The sequence below is a fragment of the Eublepharis macularius genome, chromosome 5 (genome assembly GCF_028583425.1).
Source record: "Eublepharis macularius isolate TG4126 chromosome 5, MPM_Emac_v1.0, whole genome shotgun sequence".
Taxonomy (NCBI): Eukaryota; Metazoa; Chordata; class Lepidosauria; order Squamata; family Eublepharidae; genus Eublepharis; species Eublepharis macularius.
Genome location: NC_072794.1, coordinates 116,044,269 through 116,061,017, shown reverse-complemented (window position 1 = coordinate 116,061,017; position 16,749 = coordinate 116,044,269). Strand labels below are relative to the sequence as shown.

The 16,749-nt window shown below is 46.8% G+C and overlaps 1 protein-coding gene across 3 annotated transcripts in view; it reads right to left on the bottom strand.

The window, feature by feature from the left end:
* RASSF5 (Ras association domain family member 5) overlaps positions 1 to 16,749 on the bottom strand; it is a 133,510-nt gene that overhangs the window by 13,140 nt on the left and 103,621 nt on the right. For 2 of the 3 annotated variants that reach the window (XM_054981730.1, XM_054981731.1), the window contains one exon: positions 1,829 to 1,942. In XM_054981730.1, coding sequence (XP_054837705.1) covers positions 1,829 to 1,942 — 114 coding nt within the window. Of the gene's footprint in view, positions 1 to 1,828; positions 1,943 to 2,622; positions 2,671 to 16,749 lie in introns of those variants that run through there. The other variant, XM_054981732.1, reaches the window with a different exon arrangement.

Genomic DNA, 16,749 nt, shown 5'->3' with positions numbered 1-16,749 from the left:
AACATTTAAAGACACATGCACCCATTTCTTGAAATCATTACAATATGGCTTGCTGTCTTCTGTTTGCACCCAGAAGTAGGTTATATCTGGTAACTTCACCCTGGCTCCACTCAAAACTGATGTAAACCTTGCCGTTTAGGGGAACAGCAAAGGCCAACCACTCCCCAGTGTAATGTGGCACTGGTGCTATGTAGAGTAGATATTGCAATGGCAACAAATTGAGGATGGGGTAGGATCTGGAAGAATTGAGTCCCTCAGTTGCTCTTCTCAAGGAGACAGATGGATGGTCCCTCCTCAAGAATCAGGACTACATTTGTTCTTAGAGATACACTGAGTGGGAAGGCCAGTTTAGTGTAGTGGTTAAGAGTGGTGGAACTCTAATCTGGAGAGCCGGGTTTGATTCCCCACTCCTCCACTTGAAGCCAGCTTGGGTCAGTCATAGCTTTTAGGAGCTCTCTCAGCCCCACCCACTTCACAGAGTGATTGTTGTGGAGATAATCCTATTATATAAAAGGCAAACCGTGTTGCTGATGACTCACTTCTTATCCCCATGCAGACGCAGTACGCAGGGATAAGAAGCAAGTCAGGGGCAAAACAGTTTGCCTCCCCACCACCTCCTCAGGGCCTCCAGAGGCCTGGAAAGGCCCAGCATGGCTCCAGGAAGGCCCAGTGCTGTGGGGCAGGCCTTCCTGCTGCCTCAGGACTTCTGGAGGCCTGGGAAGGACTAGTGCAGCAGTGAGAAAACCAGCTGCCACAGCCCCAGGCCTTTCTGCCACCTCAGGGCCTGGTGTGGCACGGGGTGACCTGGTCTGTCAGACTGCTGCGGCGTGGGGTGGCCTGGCCTGGCAGCCCACTGCAGGGCGGCCTGGCCCACTATGACACAGGTTGGTGCAGCACAGCCCGGCCTGCTGTGCCACAGGGCAGCTGGGTGCAGTGGCCCATTGCTAGAGCCTGAGGAGCTCTAGAGTTCTACTACCTGCCACCACAGTGGGCATGCTCAGCATAGCGGTGAGGCTGGGGGACAGGGCTCCCCGCTGCTAGAGCCCATTGTATTAAATCACAATGGGCTCTGGCACTAGTAATAACATACTTTGTAAACTGCTTTGAGTGGGTGTCAAGTTGTTCTGAAGGGTGGTATATATTTATTTATTTATTATTTTATTGATTCGATTTCTAGCCCACCATCCCCGCAAACAGGCTCAGGGCAGGTTACAGTAAAATGCTCAATGAGCATTAAGACATATAGATACATTTAAAAACCAAAAAACACCACAAATACATACAAAACAGCATTTCGAATAGTGGTCCCCCTCCAATTTCCCAAATCATGGTATAAAAATAAAGCAGAACAGAAGAGGTGGGGGCCACAGTTTATAATAACCTGGTGACTGTGCTTATAGGGAGGCAGACGATTATGGGAGACCAGTAGGGAGGCTCCTAAAATGATCAAAGACTGGCCTCAACTGTGCACCTAGCAGAATATCTCTGTCTTACAGGCCCACTGAAAAGATATAAGATCTTGGTGGGCCCAGGTATCCTCCGACAGAGAGTTCCACCAGGTTGGGGCCAGGACTGAAAATGTCCTGGCCCTGGTTGAGGCCAGCTGGGCCTCCCTGCGGCCAGGGACCACCAGTTGGTTCTTATTAGCTGATCTTAATGCTCTCCAGGGTACATACAGGGAGAGATGATGATGATGGAAAGAAAGGCACTATTCTTTTGGTTCCTAGGGGAATGGGGTAGAGAGTCATTCTCCTTTAGGCATAAGCTGTGTTACAGTCTACTGAGCTGTACTGCAAGTCAAATGTAATCCACAAAATGTGATACAAACCAGTTTCATCAGCAAGCAGTTGTTGACTTTTGAATTGTAATAATCAATCTTCTGTTTCAGCTCTTGGATGGTGGGAGCTCTGGGCTTTTCTTCTTCCACTGTTTTCGTTACATTCTGGAACACAAAATGGGAAGCAACACTTGACACACACTTCCACTACCCAACTGGCTTATCCTTAGGCATACCATTCTCCCAGTGAGGGTGGGGGATCTCCTCAACACCAATTACCTGGTTAGCGGGGGGAAGAAAGGTGCAAGAATGCCATGCTGGGGGCAAAGCGTGCTCCTGTGTGTTCTGGAGCACCTCTACACATGCCCATTTGTCCCAGGAATGTTGTCATTCCTGGCATGATGCAGAAATAATGGGTTGTGCCGAGGGCCAATTGAATGAAAATCACCCCCAAATTTAGCATTTCTGAGTCACACCAGGAACAACATTATTCCTTGTGCATTGTAAGGCACTCTGGAGCACACGCTTTGTGTGTGCGAGGTATCCCCGTGCATGCTCCCCCACCCCATGGTTTGACCCCCCAGGGACCTGGGAATCCTACTTATGCTGCCTTTACAATCATGTTTGCTTTCTGTACAGCTTGCCCAAACAAGCACTCATCCATTTCATTTTTTTCCAGGGTACATTTTGTATGCATACACACAAGACATATGCTTCCTCTGCATGCACAAAGGTTTCTTTTTCCTGAATGCAACTACAAAATTGCACAGTCAAATTTATTTTTATCAACTGTATTATCTGTCCTCCTATATCTCTGTCAGCTATACCATCTGAAACTTATTTACTTGTTCATCCTCCGTCATGTAATACAGGCCATCATGTATCAGCAGTGTCCTCTTGCTCTCTATGTATGACAAACAAGTCAGTCCCTGTGCAAAAGAATGGACACCAATCTGACATTAAAAATCACAATATTGAGAAACCACAGAGAGAAGAGCACTTCAATCTACCAGGGGACTGATTTTGATCTCTATGTCATCATCCTTCAACAAAAGAATTTCAAAGGGAGATTCTAGGATGAAACAACCAAATTGGGATTTATTCAAAGGTTGCACACTACCACCTCTCTCCTCCCTGGGTTAAATTGAGACTTGGGATTTTTATCTCACTAGAACAGTGACAATCTTAACAAAACCCATGAATCCCCCCTATTTCTTATATGGAGCTGCTGCAGTCCCATATGAATGGCTTAACTAGTTTCAGGGCTTTTTTTCTGGGAAAAGAGGTGGTGGAACTCAGTGGGTTGCCCTCGGAGAAAATGGTCACATGGCTGGTGGCCCCGCCCCCTGATCTCCAGACAGAGGGGAGTTTAGATTGCCCTCCGCGCCGCTCCAGCGGCACAGAAGGCAATCTAAACTCCCCTCTGTCTGGAGATCAGGGGGCGGGGCCACCAGCCATGTGACCATTTGAGAGGTTCTGGAACTCCGTTCCACTGCGTTCCCACTGAAAAAAAGCCCTGACTAGTTTGAATGGCCCTGAATATGTTTGCATTTTAACAGTGACACTGTATGGAACTGCTGCCTTTCATTGCCCCATGACCCTGCTGCCGTGGCCATTTTTTTCCAAACCACATACATAAAGTCATAGAATAATGAGGATCACCTCACAGCATCTGAAGAAGGGGCTCTAGTCCACAAAAACTTATGCTGGAACAAAATTTGGTTAGTCTTCAAAGTGCCAGAAGACTATTGTAAATCTACTGACTCCAAGACTCTCCTATACCGACAGGCATTCTCTCTCTCACACACCTCCCCAACTACCACATTGCATTTTTCATTTCAGCACAATGGTTGTCATAAATTGGAAGTGACTTGATGGCACACAACACATAAGCACAATGGTCTAGAGTTGCCTTCTGTCCCTCCTGCCTCTTATAGCAGCTGCAGAAGTCAGGAGAATCAGGCCAAGATATGGTAATAGAAGAGACAGCCTAGGTTTAAATCCACTTTCTGCCATCAAGCTCAGTGTGTGAGCTTGGGACAGTTGCTCTCTCTCAACCTAATTCTAAAGGGTTGTGAGGAGATAGCTGAGAAACAGGAGTTAGCAAATTAATAATTTACTGATATGTTTGGTTTGGGAAAAGGCACTGTGGAAATCGGGAAACTCACAGGAAGTCTTAATCTAATGAAGTTTATTTTCAAGCATCTGGACAGCTGTTTCTCCCATTCAGGTTTGAGTATGATGGGCACACCTCAGTCTGAATGCAGTATGCTGCTAATGCAAACATTCTAGCAGGATCTGAGCAGACAACTGAGCAACTGTAACATAAAACTAGTAGCAATACATGGTTGATATCTCTTCATAAAAAGCCTGTTTCCTCCCATTCCTGTTTTATGTTGTGCAGTCATTCCTGGGGAAAACAGCCAAGTGGAGGAAACCCATGTAAAAAGCTAAGTGGAAGTACCTCATATGAAGAGCCAAGTGGAAAAGCCCCATATAAAAAATTCTGCTCCCATGTTAGTCTAAGCTAAGTGATGGTGGCATTAACAGCTTGTCAGCTACAGTTTGGAAGAAATCCACATACAGAGAAATGATGGGGACATAAAGTGACTCACTGGAAGAGTAGAGGAAGAAGGAACAAATCCTAGCTTTGCTCTAAGTAGCACATTAATTAAAATGTGCCGCACCATATACCCCCTCCTACCTGCAGCTTTGTTTTTATACTTCAGGCTAAACGCTACCAGTAAATCGATTCATTATGAACATGCACCAAGATGCTGCATAGAAGAAACAGAGGCAAAGAATGCAGTACTGTGTTGGTTTTTAAACAGGATTGCTCCTTCCAAACATTAAAAAAAAATGCAAAGTGGAATTAACCTGTGCGCTGGATTTGCAACCCACCTTCTCACCAATCCCAAAAGGAATTTGATCCGTTCGTTACATGGATTGGAAACTGTTGTGTCTAAGAAACACAGAGTGACACTGGCTATTTGCTCCATTTTTCTTTTTAAAAGAGGACAAATCGGAGCATAGGTTAGATTCTGATGAGGTTTTTTATGCAAATACATTAATTAATGTTCAGATGCAATTGAACACACTAGGAATCAGGACCAATCACACACTAGGACATCTCCGGACTCCAAAGACAAATGTAATTGGAGGTTCAGAGAATTCAGCAGGGAAGAAATAAACGTCAAATACACCTGTCACAGCCACGAAGATACTGAGATAGCTCATTAAATGAACAATGGGCTGATTGTCACAAATGTGTTCTGCACCCAATGCTCCAATTGATTAGATGGAACAGCAGGTGCCAAATAATCAAGCTATTAAAGCATTTGATTTTTTCATCAATCTTGGGAATAATGTCAGTCCTAAGAATAGAGCAGTTCCTCCTCCTCCTGTACTTGGGCCCACTGAAATCAATACAGTCACACTGAGATATGTGAGCTAGGCAAAGATGAGGAGTTTGGTGCTTATTCTTTTAGCTTCAGAGACCTCGAAGGATGAAGTGTGCCCCATGAAGCCTCAGGCAGCTGCCAGGAGTTGATGACATATTCTCTGATATCTTTTCCCAGTGTAAGGGCTGAGTTGAGCAAGACTCAGAACTTCAACTCATACCTTTCCAACTAAATATTCAGAGCAGCCTCCCAATAGGAGACCAAGTACCTAACCCACATGCTTCTTGAGTACAACACCAACCCCTGGGCCTGAAGCAGCCAGGAGGCAGAGTTAGGTATTTATAGAATAAGACAGGGCACATCCTAAGTATGAAAGTAGGTAATAGGCCACCTGAGTTATGATTTCATGATATGATTTTAATTGTATTTATATAATTATGTATTTTATGGATATTGTACCTCATCCCGAGCCCGCTTGTGGGGAAGGCGGGCTAAATACCAAATAAAATAAAGTAAAGTAATGTATGTAGGGAACAGAAGGGCTTTGACTTTCTGGTTCCTACTGTCATGTCTGAGCCCTATCCATGCCAATTTTGATTCTGTTCTGCTGAACACAGTGTATCTAGCTATGGCTCAATATCATTTTGCTAGTATAATAACTATTCTTTCTCAGGCTTTCACAGGTGGTTGTCTGTTGAACTGTATCAGCTTCCAGTGTTTATGACTTTGTGCTCATCCCAGACAGTGCTGTGTCTTGCCTCCTAGTAACTCATCGTGATATCACAAATATGTGAAATGTTCTCACGCAAAGAAAGCACCAAGGTATTGTTTACAATTGGGAGCGGGGGGAGAAAGAAGTAAACCAGAAGGGTAAAAGAGAAGTCTCTCTCTCATGATGTCATTCCTGTCAACTTCTACTCATGCTGCTTAGATGCCTGCCTTGCTTCTAAGTAGCCCTATGGACCTGCATATGGAAATGATCTGATTTCTGAATAAAATCCATTTGACTAAGTACTGGTGTCTTACTGCAAATGGGCCAGAGATCTGTCTGCTGTATCCTGTCATCCATAGCCTGACACCTACAGTAGAGATCTGGAAGATAAGACTGAAAAAATATAGATTACATTTCACTAAAGATGGTGAAAGCATTTTGGAAAACCAGGCATCTATGTGATATAAAATGTGAAACAATTTTGGAAACAAAAACTAGAGATATCTGTGGATGTGATATAGGTGATAACATGGTAATGGGGTGGGGTTAGCAACCAATAAAATGGACAAATTTACAAACAAAAATAGGCAAGGCTAAAAATAAAACAATGGAAATCAAGAGCACAATGGGCTTCAGTAAATTCTCTCCATCCTTTGCTTTAAATGCAGCAGTCAAAGAATCTATAGCCCTTGAAGAACTGATCTTAACTCCAATGAGTTTAAGAGCATCCATTCAGTGAGAAGCATTGCTGTTCCCAAATCAAGGCTCTTACTGATCCATTTCCAACATGCCAAATGGATCTGAGAAAGGAAACAGTCCAGTGTAAACATATCTGGAGACAGTTTCCAGAGTTGTAAATGTGCAAACTCCCCACTAGTCCGTTTAATGTCAGGCCTGCTGGAAGCAAATGGCACAGCTCCTGAGCAAGGTCATCAGATTCAGTGTCTATTTCTACCTTCATATATCTGAGTACAACACAATACTCAGTATTGATTACATGCTCACTAAGAAGGTGACACTAAATGAAGAGGGTAATAAAGCTATTCAAAGTAAGCCAATTAGGTCTAGCAAGCGCATGCACAATGCAGATTCTGCTGGACTTAAGTTTATGCCCAATGGCCATAATGACAATAATATACCAAATGGTAATAATATGCCAAACCTAGTTTTAGTAGGAAGCAGATTAGTATGGACTACTAAATTAGATTAGCATGGCAGAGGAGTAGGAATGTACCTTCAATGCACGCAGTCCTCTTAAAGAAGGCTACCTTTCCCATCCTATGCCCAAAAACAATGAAGATGATTCTCTGTCTTTGGGGAAAAACTACTTCCATAACAACAAACCAAGCTATGAGTGATTTTGATCAGATACATGTTTTCCATGGGAGGATCTACCTCTTCGCAAGAGAATGTCTAATTCTGCTATTTCTACACATAGGTGGATCTTACAAGGTGCCTTTTCCCGATGCAGATACAGCTGCAGCACGTGGAATCTGTTTTTTTCTGTGATGTGTTCCTAAACAGCCAGGATTTGCATGTGGATAGTATGTGTTTGAGGCCAATCACATGGGTCTTTTCCAGGGAGTCAGCACCCAAATAACTGAGGACTTCAGTCTGCATTCAGTCATGCACCACCATATTCCCTCTATAATTTGGGTTGAGTCGCATAAGTGTGTTTGCCATTCAGCTTATGATTTCCTGGCTTACAGCTGAATGGGCACATTTATTTATTTTACTTCACTTATACCTCACCCTTTCCCCCTATGGGGGTCCAAAGCAGCTTATATCATTCTCATCTCCTCTACTTTTCCCATAATTTCTATTCAAAAGTACAGGTGATATTCGAATTTCTATATTTATGTTGTACCTTCTTTGCATCATAGGATTCAAGATGATGAATATGGGAGGTCTCCCACCCAAGCTCTGAACAGACACAAACCTGTTTAGACTGAGCAAGATTACATCACGATGTGCCTTCCAATCCAAACCTGGGACCAAGGGAGGTTCAGATACTTGGGGTTTTGCCAAGAGACAGAACCAAATTAAATTATTATCTAACAAGATCAGAATGCTAAGAAATTGTAACAGAAATTCCAGCTTTGCTAGCTCAATGTGGGTGTCCTTCCTAATAAAGGGTTGAGATTTAGAAATATGTATCTTCTTGTTTGGGCAACAGAATGGAGAACAGTTCATTTACTGCTGTGCTTGCCATGAGCCATTGCACAACTACGTGACTTCCATAAAGGACCGCTCCCTGGAATCTCACAAGGGTGAAGGACTCATGGCACCATTGGTATGACTGTGTGTCTTGCACAGTTCCCAATAAAGGGATTTGGGTTTGCCCGGATGGGAGCAAAAAATGAAAAGGCGTCAGTTATTGTAAGAGGGAAATTTGGGAAATGCTTTTCCAATGAGAAATCTCTTGCCAAGCCTGGTGTTGGGGATCATAATCCAATCTTAAGGAATGAAGTCTTCAAATCATGGATAAATGATGCAAATAAAGAAGCCAGCATTTGTATCCCAAAAAGTTGCATTTATTCGTTTTAGCACTGCTGAGATGCCCATTTATTAAGGTAACTGCACTCAAAAGAAGAGTTGTTTCATAATTTGGGTATGTGTTCTAAAATATCTGCTAAATGTCCATATAGCACTGAACACCCTCTTTGGCCATTTACTAAGGCTGGCACTCTCAAGGATAGCTACTTTTGGAGCCCAACCATGCCAGGCATTCCAAATTGTAACCACATATAACCACTTTTTTTAAAAAAAAAAATCTACATTATGGAGTTGCATTCTGACACTTTGTTCACACATGTATCCCATTGAGAAAACAGCAGAGGCAAATGTAAAACTGGTGATTTCAAAACATATTCTTTCATTTTCAAACTTACTATTTTTAGGGGAGACTGTAAGCATCTGCAGCGGGTTCCCCCCACTGCTTTCTTGGCTGGCAGCCTAACAGCAACATTTTCCTTAAGCAATTCTCAGAAGAGGTTTTATAGCAGTAGTCATGCCAACTACAAAAAAATTGCTAAACATCTTGTATCTTTTCAGCTACATTCATGCTGCAGCACTCTGCAGCATTTACAGTTAAGCCCAACCTTCCCTGGACTCAGAGCCCTGAATATAGTTTGGGAAGATACTGCCTTGCCTGGAAAACTATTTTAACTCAAACTCAAGGCAAAATGCACCCTGGAAAAACTAACTATGAGACCAGTGGGCTTTACATCAGTTGCAGTCCATTCAAGTATGAAGACTCTTTGGGACAAAGAGGATGCCATTCCACTTTGTTTGGTGACTTTACTTGGTAGGCAGGTGCAAGGTCACTGGATCAAAGAGCTGACTGACTTTGGAGCTCCAGCAGATAAACCATTCAGCTGCTTGGCCAACCTGAGAGATCAATGATGACAAATAAAGAGATGCCGTGGGAATTCTCTTGGTGTAATTAGATGGATTAGAAAGCATGTCATTTGTGCAGGGCTTCCCTCCATCCCTTGGCTTGGAGAAAAAATATTTTTCCCTTTGCAGGAATTAATGCTCAAATCCAGTCCTCGCCTCCTTCAACTTCTCACCATTCAAAGTAGAGATCCTTGGGCAGGGGTGGGGGTAAGAAAGTAATCCTGGTCCATGATTACCTGATTTAATTAATCTTAAATACTACAAATAAAAGGGTAGACATTAAAAATATTAAAAGTTAAAAATTTACATAAAGAAACATTACATAAAGAAACTAACTCAACTGGCACCCCTCTCATTCTTACGTAGACTGTGCAACAATAAGACTTAAATAACCCTGGACTGTCAAGAAACTGCTTGTGCCCAGTCTCTTTCTTGGTTCATACATTTTGGTTCAGGCTTCTTGGCCTAGTGAGAAGCAGTTAGAAGCCAATGAGAAGCAAAAGGAAGCTTCCTCGGGGAAAGTGCCATCAGGACAACACAACAAGTTCCCAGCTAGATAAGAGGATGAGATGGTGCCACAGGTGCAAGGCCAGAACAAGGGAGGGAGTTTTGCACTTGCATTCCATCCGATTAACACACGGCATTCTGGGAGTGGAATGATTTGTCCCCCACCTGTGAAGGCAGACTAGCTGCAGAAGTTTGTCATCACAGGTTAAGCCCCTTCTTGACTGGTCAAGCTGGTCAGGCCACACTGCAGGCAGGCAGGCAGGCAGGCAGGCTTAAAGCTTGAACCTTAGTGTTTGCTAGCTTAGCTATTTAGCTTATTATTTTCTTCTACTTTTTTACACACTTCTATAATTAGTATTTACTTGCACTTCTTTTAGTAAACTTTCATTAATTATATTTGCGTGATTTGGATTTGCCACTCTTCAATCTGAATCCAGCACCTTAGCCGATTTGCCATAGCTATCCGAGTAACTGTTTTCTGGAACGCAGTCTGTAAAGTGTCCTGCTTTTGAGGGCCAACTTCTGTTTGCTTAAACCCTGTAGGACTTGGGATTTGCCTCTTGGTCTCAAGGGTTAGTCAAAAAGGCCGGTGGTGGCATTGCTACTCTGGAAAGCTTGGACTCACTTCCCAGCTTTTTGAGTTTTGCTTCTGACCCCCAAACAAAAAACAACCCTCTGAAACAGGAGAGTTTTTCTATGTGGACAATTTAAAAAACAATCAGCATTTTCAAGAGGTTTGGTAACTATTACTGTGATCTATCTTTTGTTTACATGATGGATTTGTGAATCACCAGGCTAAAGACATCTTCCATCCATGAGTCAATGGAATGGGATTACCTGTTTTGTAGAAAATAACTAGGCAAAAAATCTGTCTTTCTAAGCTCCATGTGGCTGGGTCCATGTGAGGACCAAGTGAGGTCAAGTGCTCAGGAGGCGGGTGTTCATATGGTGGCAGAGACTATTGCCCTGCAAGGATTCCCCCTATCCGTCGTGGAGGATGTGGGTTTCCAAAGGCTGCTTCAGCACTTTGCCCCATGGTTCTCCATGCCATCACGGCGCACCATCGGGCGTTGAGTCCTGCCTGCCCTCTACCAATCTGTGCAAGACATGGTGCTCAGGGAGCTGTCACCTGCCAAAGACTATACTGTACACTTCACGGCCGACCTCTGGAGTGGCTGCTATCACGGGTACCTTGCCATCACTGACCACTGGTGGCAATCAGAGGACCTCCGCCACCTCAAGCCGAGAACTGGCCCCCAGAAAAAGATGCCATGCTTGACACCAGGCTACAGGGTAGTTCTTCTCCAGGCCTGGGGGATGGATGAGGTCCATACTGGGAAGAACATCGCCACTACCATAAAGGCGGCTCTGAGGGACTGGACGGTGGGGGCGGAAGGGTTTGGCCGTGGCTTCATGGTGACGGACATGGGAAGCAACATGTTGACAGCCCTGAAAGAGGCATCCCTCCCGTGCCTGGTGTGCATGGCGCACAAGCTGCACCTGGTGATGAGGGACGTGCTTCAGACGGGAAGCAAGCCAAGGAACAGCTGGGACGAGGGAACCTTGTGGACGTGCAATCTGCTGGAGAGCTGCTGCTGCATCGCTTCCCACATCTCCCGCAGCATCAACTCTTCCAGTGAGCTGTTCCAGAGGCAGGGGGAGGGGGGACCCCGAGCACCAACTCTTTCAGTACCTGCCCACCTGCTGGAACTCCACCTACGACATGATATGCCGTCTGGTGGAGCAGAGGGGACCGTTGCAGGACATCCTGTCATCCATGGACGTTCTGAGGAGGAGAGAGGAGCTGAGCCTCAGCTCAATGGAATGGAGAGTCCTTGGCCAGATGTCCTGGATGCTGAAACCCTTTAAGGAGGCCACCGAGCTCCTGTGCTCCTACGAGGCCAGCCTGGGTCAGGTCATCCCCCTGATCCACAGGCTTGACTAGTTCCTGGCCAAGGAGCTTGAGCAAAAGAAAAAGCTGCTCCCAAGGGTATGGGACTTTGTGAGGAGGATCCAGGCATGTGTGGCTGAGCACTTGCATCCTCTGTGACACAAGGTGCTGTGCCAAATGGCCTCCCTCTGTGACCCCCGGATCAAAGGCAGCATCACCATGTGGGTGGGTCAGATGCTGCGCTGGAAAGAGGAGCTCCGCACAGTGGTGCTCCGTTACCAGAAAGAGCACATCTGCACCCAGACCTGGTGGACATGTTGACCTTTGTGAAGATCAACCTCAACCTCCTTGGGCATCCCTCCTTGGACCTGGACCTATCTGGCCTCTGAGCCTCCCCAATTCTACTGTAGTAGAATTGTAGTAGAATTCTACTGTAGCCAAGCTCCTGTGCAGCGGGCTCCAGCACTCCTTGGTTTTCGGGGCTGCTTCCACGGCTGGCAGCCCATGGTCCCCCTCTCCCAGACAAGTTTGCCAACGGTCCCTCTTTCAACCTCTCCCTCTCTTGATGGCAACAATACGACCCCTCCCCACAACTTGTCCTGCCTATCCTGTCCTCTAGCTGACAATTTCCCGGACGGTCCCTCTTTCATCCACGCCCTCTGTGGATGGAACCGGAACGACCCTTCCCAACGACCTCTCCTGTCCTGCCCATCCCATCATTTCTATGAAGGCAGGATGGGGGGTGATGTCAGCTGCCGCTGCTTTTGGCCATGAGGGACAGCTCTGCTGCTGTTGCTGATAGGGTTGCATCACACGGTACCCCCTTTTCCATGGCACCTGCTGTCTCCTCTGAGCAGGGGGGGATGGGTCCCTCCCACCCACCCTTTCCGCGAAGGCAGGAAGGTGGGTGCTGTCTGCTGCTGCTGCTTTTGGCCATGAGGAGCAGATCAGGAGCTGTTGCACATGTAGATGCACAGCATGGTGCCCCCTGTCAACGGCACCATATGTCCCTTCTGAACAGGGGGGAATGGGTCCCTCCCACCCCTTTCCGTGAAGGCGGGAAGGTGGGTGCTGTGCTGCTGACGCTGCTTCTTGGCACGAGGGGCGGCTCAAAAGCTTTTGCAGATAAAGTTGTGCAGCAAGGTGCACCCCCATCCATGGGCACCTTCAGTTGCCACTGTGCATGGGTGGAATGGGTCCCGTGACTCACTTCCTTTCAGCGAAGGCAGGAAGGTGAGTGACGTTGGTGGCAGCCTCCAGTTTGACACTGGAGGGGTGGACAAGCCTCTCCAGCAGCAGGCTGTGCAATCCTTCAGGGTGGATGTTGGGGTCCTCTGTCCCAGTCATGCTGTGCAATGTGGCCAGGAAGCCTTTGTCCTCCTCTGCCTGTCAGCTCCCACGTTCCCTCTTTCAACCTCTCCCTCTCTGGAACCACTCCGACCCCTCCTAACGATCTCTCCTGTCCTGTTCATCCCGTCCTTTCCATGAAGGCAAGAGGGTGGGTGATGGCTGCTTCTGCTGCTGACAAGATCAGTGGGTTTCAAAGATGAAGGCTCACAAATGTCTGGGTGTTTCACGGTGCTGCTCCGCAAGGCGGCCAGGAAGTGGTAACCCTCTGTTCTCTCCCTGACAAGTTCTCCATCCCTCTTTGAACCTCGCCCTCTCTGGAACGGCTCCAACTCCTCCCACCAACCTCTCCTGTCCTGCCCATTCCATCCTTTCCGCGAAGGCAGGAAAGTGGATGATGTTAGATGCTGCTGCTGAGTACCTCAGTAGGGTCCTTGGAGGAGGCCTCACAGCAACTGTTGAGATCTTCCCAGTTCCCCTTCCCTCTTTCATCTTCTCCCTCTCTGGAACACTCCGACCCCTCCAAACGACATGTCCTCTCCCTCCCGTCCTTTCCATGAAAGCAGGAAGGTGGGTGACTTAGCTGTCAGCAGCCAGCCCCCCGCCCCCTAGAGGGGAGGTGCACACCAACACCTCCCCCAGGCCACCACACCCGGCAGCCGCACTCATCACCCACTGTCATACCTTGGCAGAAAGTAGCCTCAGGAAAGTCTGGCGGGTGGGCACATGGGTGGTGCCACTGGTGAGCAGCCAGACCCCCCGCCCCCTAGAGGGGAAGCAGCATGCCAACATCTCCCACAGCCTGCCAGGCCCGGCAGCGGCACTCATCACCCACCGTCATACCTTGGCAGAAAGTAGCGTCAGGGAGGTCTGGCGGGTGGGCACATGGGTGGTGCTGCTGGCGAGCGACCAGACCCCCGCCCCCTAGAGGGGAGATGGCTCGCCAATGCCTCCCCTAGGCCGCCAGACCCAGCGGCCACCAACCTGACCCACCAACTTCCAGCCTTTGTAGCCTCAGGGAGGCCTGGTGGGCGGGCACATGAGGGGTGCCACTGGTGAGCAGCCAGACCCCCTGCCCCCTAGAAGGGAAGCAGCACGTCGACACCTCCCACAGCCCACCAGGCCTGGCAGCCACACTCATCACCCATCGTCATACCTTGGCGGAAAGTAGCTGCAGGGAGGCCTGGCGGGCAGGCACATGGGGGGTGCCGCGAGCGAGCAGCCATACCCCTGCCCCCTGGAAGGGAGGTGGCATACCAATGCCTCCCCCAGCTCGCCAGGCCTGGCAGCCGCTGACCAAACCCACCGACTTCCAGCCTTTGTAGCCTCAGGGAGGCCTGGTGCGGAGGCACATGGGGGTGCCTCCAGTAAGCGGCCAGACCCCCCACCCCCTAGAGGGCAGGTGGCACGCCAACACCTCCCCAGCCCACCAGGCCCAGCGGCCACCAACATCACCCACCTTACTTACTTCCATCTGGAAAGCAGCCTCTAGGAGGCCTGGCAGGCGGGCACATGGGGGGTGCCACCAGCGAGCGGCCCTGCCCCCTAGAGTCCACTGCTTGTACATGGGGCAAAAGACATTGGTGGCGCCCATTGTGTCGAATGGGACTTTCCTGGGAGTGTCGGAAATCCGTATTGCAATCTTGACCAAACTTGGGTGATGGCTGGAGGGGAGTCTGCTGAACACTCCCTGTGAATATGGGCTCTCTAAGTCTAACGGGGGCCGTTCTGGCCCCGATGAACAATGAACAACAAACATGTTCGTTAATGGGACATGTTCGTTACTGTTCGTCTGTTCATGTTCATCGGCGGCAATGAACAGCGTGTTCATTTCCCCCCCGTTCATGCCCATGTCTAGTTGTGATTATTAGAACAATGCTGTTACTCAAAATGGTGGCCATAGGAATAGAGGTAGGGGGGAAGCACAATGAGTAATCCCTGGCAGGAAAGATTGGAAGAAGAAGCACATCAAAGACACCTGTGGGTAGAAAGGAGAAATGGAGGACTACGAAAAACACTGATTGCTAATTACTACTAGCATTCTGAAAGATTGCAGATGGATAATTCATGGCAGGTAAAGTTGTCAGAAGATGGCACGTCATTATTGCAGGTGAACATGTGTATTTGAGGGCAAGCAAATTCTGAGCGATTGTGGTGAAAACTTTGTGTCCTGCCTACAGTACTTCTGCATTCCACCAGTGATACACATACCATTAGAGAACCAAAGTTGTACTGGACCAAGTTCTGTTGGTGTAAGAGGGTGCTTTGAGTATACAGAACTCTTTACAGGCATGTCAGATAAGTGTTATCACCAGGGCTGTACAGCAAACTAATTATAAAGCCAACAGGTTGCACCATATAAAGCCCAACTCTGCAAGTTATATATATTATGAAGATCTTCAAAAAGTCATTTATTCTGAATAATTTAGTCTGTTTATGTTAGCTGTAGGAAAAGAGAAAGTATTTTATCTTAGCACTGAGGCCCTGGCCACTGGAAATTCTTCTCAGCCCCCTTATCCAGGCATGTCCACAAGTTTTCAAACCTACCTTCGCAGCCTTAAGAGCTAACACAAGAACAGTCCTGCTGGATCATACCAGATTCTATCTAATCCGCCATCTTGTACTGCTCAGCAGACCACCAGTTGCCCTGGGGGTCTCAGAGGCCAAGACCTCCCCCTGATATAGCTTCCTAGCACTGGTATCCAGGGGCATACTGTACCTGGATGTGGAGGTTCCCTTTAGTCACCACGGCTAGTAGCCTTTGATTGTCTACAAGATTTGGAATAGTGTTTTAAAACAAACAAAACCCCCTGAAATTCAAATTCTTCAGAATTGTGAATTCTAGTCCTAAATTTCACACCTGCACTGTACAAATAATAGAATAATCACAGTCCTGAAAACAGCATTATTTGTTTTCTATTTTTCATTTTCTGGTATCAGTATTTTCTGGGAGTCATTTTCTAGGAGTCAAAACAGCTTTTGGATAGTGAGTTCAAAGATGTGAGACTTAATCTTTATTAATGTCAAATGTCACTGAACTCATAAAAATTGGGGCAGAAGGGAGTTCAGATACATATCATATTCTTCATATGTAATCAGATAGGTTTCCCACTAACAGAACCATTTAAGATAGTTCCATCAGATAAACTTGCTTATATTGGGCCATTTCAGGACAGAAGTACACAATGTAGAAAAACAAACTCTACCCCTTACTTACCCACCCTGTATTGCAACATCCATCGTATGCTTCCCCGCCCCAGTTCTATATCGTTGGCAGGCACAGAAAAACAGTGTGAAGAGAACATGCCATGAGATGAATCATACTATATGATACAGGAAAGAGGGGAAGGACTTACCATGAAGACAACATTTCTTGCAACCTCACAAGGAGTGTTAAGATGAGGTTCCACTACCACAATGATGAACCTTCCTGAATTATCCATATATGCGTCAACTGCATATTAGTCTTTTTGCGATACTCTCAAACCACAATTTTCCAGTGGTAACACAACATTCTGTTCCACTATAAGCCAAAATTCACACCACAGTGAAGCAGAATATTGGAGACAATGTCCCATCTCTTCCTGCCCTTTCTTGAATACTCAGCCAATATACCTCTGAGCTTCATTGTACTTCTCAAGTTCCATCCTCTTCTCAATGCCAGTTTTTCCAGATTACCTAACCTTGACCTATGGTAGGATTTATTTATTTACAT